The 6,217-nt window shown below is 36.2% G+C and overlaps 1 protein-coding gene across 4 annotated transcripts in view; it reads left to right on the top strand.

Annotated features, from left to right (window-relative positions):
- EFR3A (EFR3 homolog A) overlaps positions 1–6,217 on the top strand; it is a 78,630-nt gene that overhangs the window by 36,009 nt on the left and 36,404 nt on the right. For all 4 annotated transcript variants that reach the window (XM_011373822.2, XM_023519711.1, XM_023519710.1 and 1 more), the window contains 3 exons: positions 2,932–3,081; positions 3,616–3,753; positions 5,064–5,142. In XM_011373822.2, coding sequence (XP_011372124.1) covers positions 2,932–3,081; positions 3,616–3,753; positions 5,064–5,142 — 367 coding nt within the window. The remainder of the gene's footprint in view (positions 1–2,931; positions 3,082–3,615; positions 3,754–5,063; positions 5,143–6,217) is intronic.

Here is a 6,217-nt window from a genome sequence, read left to right as displayed (position 1 = left end):
TAGGTCGATATCTACATGGAAACGAAAACTTTAAAGTTAAAAATTAAAGTCAAAATGACCTCGGTAAATATAGAAAGTAATTTAAGCTTTACCATAATACACTAAAAAGAAATTAACCTGAATTCAGAGTTATTTTGGGCAGCTTAGCAAGATTTAGCTTGTTTTATAATTTTTACTTTTAAAATAGATAAGGGAATGTGCAGAAATATAACTGACTAGCTTTTAGTAGGCAAGCTACAGTGTTGGTTTACACGAACAAAAACGTGTGTAAAAGTATCTTAACTTGGAGAAAGAAGCTGAGAGATGATTTAATAGTTGTTTTCAGATATGATTTGTTTCTGTCTGAGATGCTGTTAGTATAATTTTCCTCAAGGCCATTTAGATTCCTGATGTTACTCCTTTATTATGAGGGTAAAGCCTCATAAGATAAAAGATAACTATCTCATAATAACTAATTTCCTGTTTCTCCCTGTTGCCACTGAAATCTCTTTTTTTCTCCCTAAAAGACATTTAAAAATGTTTTATAAAACTGTTCCCAATTCTCAGGAGCTGACATTAACTTGTTAATGGGACAAACAAGTATGAAGATTAGCTAAAGAAAATAAATTTTTTTTTAAGATTATAACAATTTCTTTCTTTTAAAATAGAGAAAATATCCAGAATGTACTATATTTTTCAGTTTAGTTTTATAAGAATCAGTAAACTGTACATGGACATTTCTCAAGTTTTGGTTTAGGAGTTTCACATATAAACCTAATTTAGGTGAAAAACGTTTATGGTATCCATAACATTTATGAAAGGGTGCATTTTAGAAATTCAAAAATTTATTACATAACTTATTTTTAGGTATTTAGCGCCCTCTAGTGGAAAGTCTTGCCTTTGAACGTACTTTCACGTAAATGTTTACAAAAAGAAACTTGAAATTTTCTGTACACAATTTAAAAGTTTTTGTACTACTTTTTCCTAATTCTAGGTCTTTATAATGTCATATAATATTTGAAATTCCAAAATAACATTTCATTTGAATCACTGTGGATCAAATGAGTTAACTAAAAAGATGGAAGATCCTTAGAAGGCTTGATACTTGTTCCTGCCTCGCCTTAAGTAAAAGCTCTTTTGATTTTCTTCAGGCATATTTATATTCTCTTCTGAGTTCTAACTTAGATGTTTATTATTAATCCCTTTATTTTTAGCAAAACTCTATTAAGTAGAGCTCAGGGCATGGTCAGTAGAGAATGGGGTTAATAACTTAAAATTTCTAAAAATTATTTGCCTTGCAGAAATAGTTTCCACTTGCAAAGTCCTCCATAATAACATTAAGCTCTAACTCTAATTTCCTGAGCAATCATCATCATCATCATCATCATCATCATCATTATCATTATCATCTTCATCATAATGATTAACAACAGCAGCATATGAGCAACTAATACTTTCTGAGTCCTTACTTGGTGCCACATTGTTTAACACGTTGTTAGCTACACACTTTATATGAAGCGACTCAAAACCCTTACAACATTCCCATGCGTTAGGTCAGACAGTTGTTCTAGTTTACTGATAAGGAAACTGTAAAATTCCTTTGGGGTCTTGGCTAGAACATATTGGCTAGGCGGATATTAGATCTGAATTGGATGCCGCCTGTGTAGCTGCAGTAGCTTTCAGTTGTCCCCACGTCCCTGAACGAGGGCACCTGCTCTACTCCATGTAGGTGACTGCATCCCGAGGCGTGAGCCACTGTTCTTGTGTCACCTCTGCAGTGACGTTAGGCTTGCCCCCTGTGGTAGTGGCATAGCGTCTCCTAACACTTGATGTTGTAGAAAGCAGCATGAGTAGACACAGCTTTGAAATAGGCAAACTTTGGTTCTGTGTCTCACTTTCTCACCTACTGAGCATCATTTTACCGACGCATCCCATTCTTTATGTGCCATTCCTGAATGTCTGCGCGTCATTGCCCCATGGGCTTGTGAGGCAGTATCATCCCCTTCCTTCCCCTCGTCTTCCCCATTCTCTAAACCCGTTTATAGGTTGGGGGAGACAGTGTTGGGTAAGCTGAATAAACCTTGAATGGTGAATATTTCCAGTAATAACGAAAAGGGAAGTAAATAACAAATTCGTCAGAGGGAACGTGTTTCAGGGTGAATGGACCGTCAGGTTACCTGCCCGTGAGATTGGTCTCCCCCAGCTTCTGTATGCTGTTTTCTAGTCACTTTTCTTCTCATTCTTGAACCTAATAGATTTCTTTTTTTAAGACGAGAGGAAGAGCTTGAGGAAATTGGGATGGGAGGATGGGGCAGCATTCTCTCACTATGTGGATAAATTTTAAGTCACAGATACACATGATAATGCATATATGTCAGTACACAGATGAATATATATGGCTGCGATTACCTGTACTCCATTCTGATTGCTCTCATCTGTCGTACCTTTGAAGGAACTAGCTTAGTCTTCCGTCTAGGTGGACTAAGGCAGGTAAGAGGCTCTCAGGAAGAAACAATGAAAGAAGTCTGAGGAAGCACTAAATGGTGTTCAGAAAGAGTGAAGTTCTCTTTCGTTCAGCTTCTGTGACTTCTAGACAAGAAATGGAGAGAATCTAGTTCATATTAGATTGATATTATCATCCTCTTAGGAAAACCTATGCTTTTGACTAAATTTTATTGAAAAATAATATATGGACAAGATATTACTATATTTTGCAGTCCTTTGAAACTTTAAATGCTGATTTTAAAAAGATGATATGGAAAGTAATCCTCTTCTAGAATTGCCTTATTTCTTTGTCCATCTTAGTTTTTTGAGATTTTAATTTCTTAGATTTATTGTGTTATTTTTATCTTATTAACTTGAGATAATATTTATTTGACATTCATTCTCTTAGCTAAGCAAGCAGATTAGATTAAATAACATTTTTTCATGACTCAATTTCTTTTTTTATAGAATTCGAATTGCTGGAATCAGGGGTATTCAAGGCGTGGTTCGCAAAACAGTTAACGATGAACTTCGGGCCACCATTTGGGAACCCCAGCATATGGATAAAATTGTTCCATCCCTGCTCTTTAACATGCAGAAGATAGAAGAGGTTGACAGGTATTGAACGAAGGTGTTAGGGATGAGGCTGTGTTACGTTTGTGTATGTGTGTGATTGCTGGCTTCTCGGGTGAGAAAGTTTGGTCTCATAAACTTGAGTTTAAAGATGCGCCCTTTCTGAAAAATTATTTGTCTTTAGTGAGCACATTAGACCACATCCACTTAAGGTTTTGCTTCGGAATAATTTTATACTTTCCTTGCTGCTTATTATTGAGCCTCCAAATTGCTGTTTGAATTAATATTACTTAAAGTTGCAAGTGTAAGAAATAGAAATTACAGCCGAACTTCTGTTATTCTTTAGAGACCCAGTATGCTTTTTCATAGGGTGTTAGAACTAACTGAAATAATAAAAATAATAATTATTCACTTTATAATTTTTCAACAAAAAGGGTTAGACTGTGTTTATTTCTTATTTTTCTGAGATCTTTTAGGATAAATAGAAAGTGTCATTTTAACATTTCTGAGAAGCAACATCTGTTTAACTGTTAGAACAAGTGCTAGAATTCTTGCATTCATTTTTTCCCCTCTTTTCAGTCGTATAGGCCCTCCTTCCTCTCCTTCTGCAGCTGACAAAGAGGAGAATCCTGCCGTGCTGGCTGAAAACTGTTTCAGAGAGCTGTTGGGGCGAGCAACTTTCGGAAACATGAATAATGCTGTTAGACCAGTTTTTGCGTAAGTCGTTGGTATTTTCCTGGTTATTTGCGACTGTGCTTAATTCTGTGTTAATGTCCTTAGAGGATAATACTTTTTTTCTTGTATGAGTGAGTTATTAATGGGACCGTGCGGCATTGTGGGAAAAGCACAGGACTGAGTCAGGCAGCGCATGTTTGAGCCTTTTCCCCTTCAGAGTTAAGCTCCTTACATACGTTCATTCCTTTTCTTCTTCGTGCTACATTCTAGGACGTTTCTTTAGATTTAGTAGTAATGCTCTCTTTATGCCCGAGTTGTTGTTTAAACTGGTAGTGTTTCTAGTGAGAGTTGTATTTAGTTGTTTTTCAAATCTATGTGTCATCTTGGGTAGATTTTTATTCAGTTGTCAAATTTTAACACCTTTTTCCCTATCTTTAACCATAAAAATAAACTTATTTTAAATTTTGAATCCTTTAACTCCAATAATATCTGCAGTGCTTGAGGATCAGATTCTGCTGCCTGTCATTCCTAGTGGCTCTTCACTTTGTGTGTGGTGTGAAGTTTGAGCTCACATTGATTGTAACTTCATTTGTGGGAATTCTTTGAGGTCTGGATTTATGGATGTCCTCTGTAGGAGGCTTTATGTTGCTTCTCCTGAAAGGCTTGGGCCCTGCAATGTTATTCAGGCATCACACTGAACTACATTCCTGTCTTCAGTTTTTTTGAGCCTCACAGATTCTATGAATTTTGCAAATCATGGTGAGAATCTGGGTGCTGGGTATATGGTTGAATTCTCTGGACAGACCTCTGTTTTTTGTGTTTCCCCTCAGAGGCAATGCCAACACAGGCTAGCTTCTTGACAGTCCTACAAGAAAACATTCTCCCAGATTCTCTGAGGGTATCATCTTTTAGGGGTCCCGAACTGATGCAAGGATTTCTGATCTCACAGCCTCCCTTTCCTGGGTGGGCTCTAAGCTTTGTTTCCAGTCCCCTGCGTGTACAGCCCTGTAAACCACTATCTCTTGGCCACCAGAGATATGATGGTATCTGCTGGCTTTCGTGTGTACTGCTCCAGAAGCCTGCCTTCTTTTGAGTGGACCGGGGGACTGTTTTTTCTCAACAGCTCATCTAGAGATTTAAAAGTCTTAGACGTATTCTAGCCTTTTATTGTTGTTTTGTGAAAGGATCTGGCTATTGGAAATATGTATCATATTTCTGGAAATGAAAACATTGACTTTCTTTTAGATCATATTCTTTTGATTGCTAAGCTTTGCATATTGTCGAGGGTTCTAGAGGAAGAAAGTATAATAAAAATAGGGATTATTAAATAATTTTCTTATTACTAATTACAGGCATTTAGATCATCACAAACTCTGGGATCCTAATGAATTTGCAGTTCACTGCTTTAAAATTATAATGTATTCTATTCAGGTAAGTAATTTTGTGTCTATATTGATAAGTGTGTCATCAGAGACATAGAACACTGTAGGATATAAAACATATTCTTAATGTAGTTGTCTCATTTGTTTTCATTTACCACTTATTTTCTTATTTGCCAAGATGGAAGGATATCTAATAAAAAACTAAATGATTTTATGATGGTGCCGTTATTGTGTATTTTTTTAGTACATTTATGTTGTATTTATATTTCACTGATAAATTGGTATTGGAGTTGATATTTCTTATCACCAGCATATAGCTGATGATAATAACTCCCACTTATTGAGTATTTACGGTGCGATCAGGCGTGTTTAACTCCTTCAGTCTCAATGGAGCCGTGTGATGAGACACTTCTGTCTGCCACTGAGGAGCATGCAGTTTACCTCAAACCTGGACAGACCCAGTTAGCTCCTAATTCAAGTGGGATTTTAGATCTTCTTTTTTTTTTAATACCATTTACATTTTTAATGCCCTAAAAAGCCATCATTACTTTAAAGAGGACCAGGTAGTAAGAAGGAGCACAGGTTTTAGTCGAGGTCAGACCAGGATTTGTATCCTGGATGTGGTGTTTACTAGTTGTATGAACTTGGGCAGATGATTCAGCCTCTCTGAGCTCCAGTTTCCTCGTTTCTGAAAAGAAAACTTTAATGCATGTGTCAAATGGTTCATTTATATATTGAAATATATACATACATATATATTTCCATTTATTAAGTGCTGGCTGTGCTTGCGACTATGCTGATAACCTTATATACTCTAACTCATTTAATACCCCTTCTTTTATGTTATATGTCAGTTATACCTCAATAAAACCGGAAAAAAAATTCAATTATCTTTCTACCTCTAAACCAGCTTTCCAATACTACTATTTATTGAAAACCTACATTATGCTAGGCATGCTACATTATGCTAGGCATGCTACATTAACCTTAGCTTAATGGTTAATTTAAACTGAAAGTTGTGGAACAGAATTACCAGAATTTGAATCCTCGACTTCACTTTCTACCTGTGTGCCCTTGAGTGAGGTACCTGACCTCTCTAAAGGGCATTTAGTTTTCTGAGGTGT

This window comes from Pteropus vampyrus, unplaced genomic scaffold (genome assembly GCF_000151845.1).
Source record: "Pteropus vampyrus isolate Shadow unplaced genomic scaffold, Pvam_2.0 Scaffold232, whole genome shotgun sequence".
In the NCBI taxonomy this organism is placed as follows: domain Eukaryota; kingdom Metazoa; phylum Chordata; class Mammalia; order Chiroptera; family Pteropodidae; genus Pteropus; species Pteropus vampyrus.
This window is presented reverse-complemented; position numbering and strand designations above follow the sequence as displayed.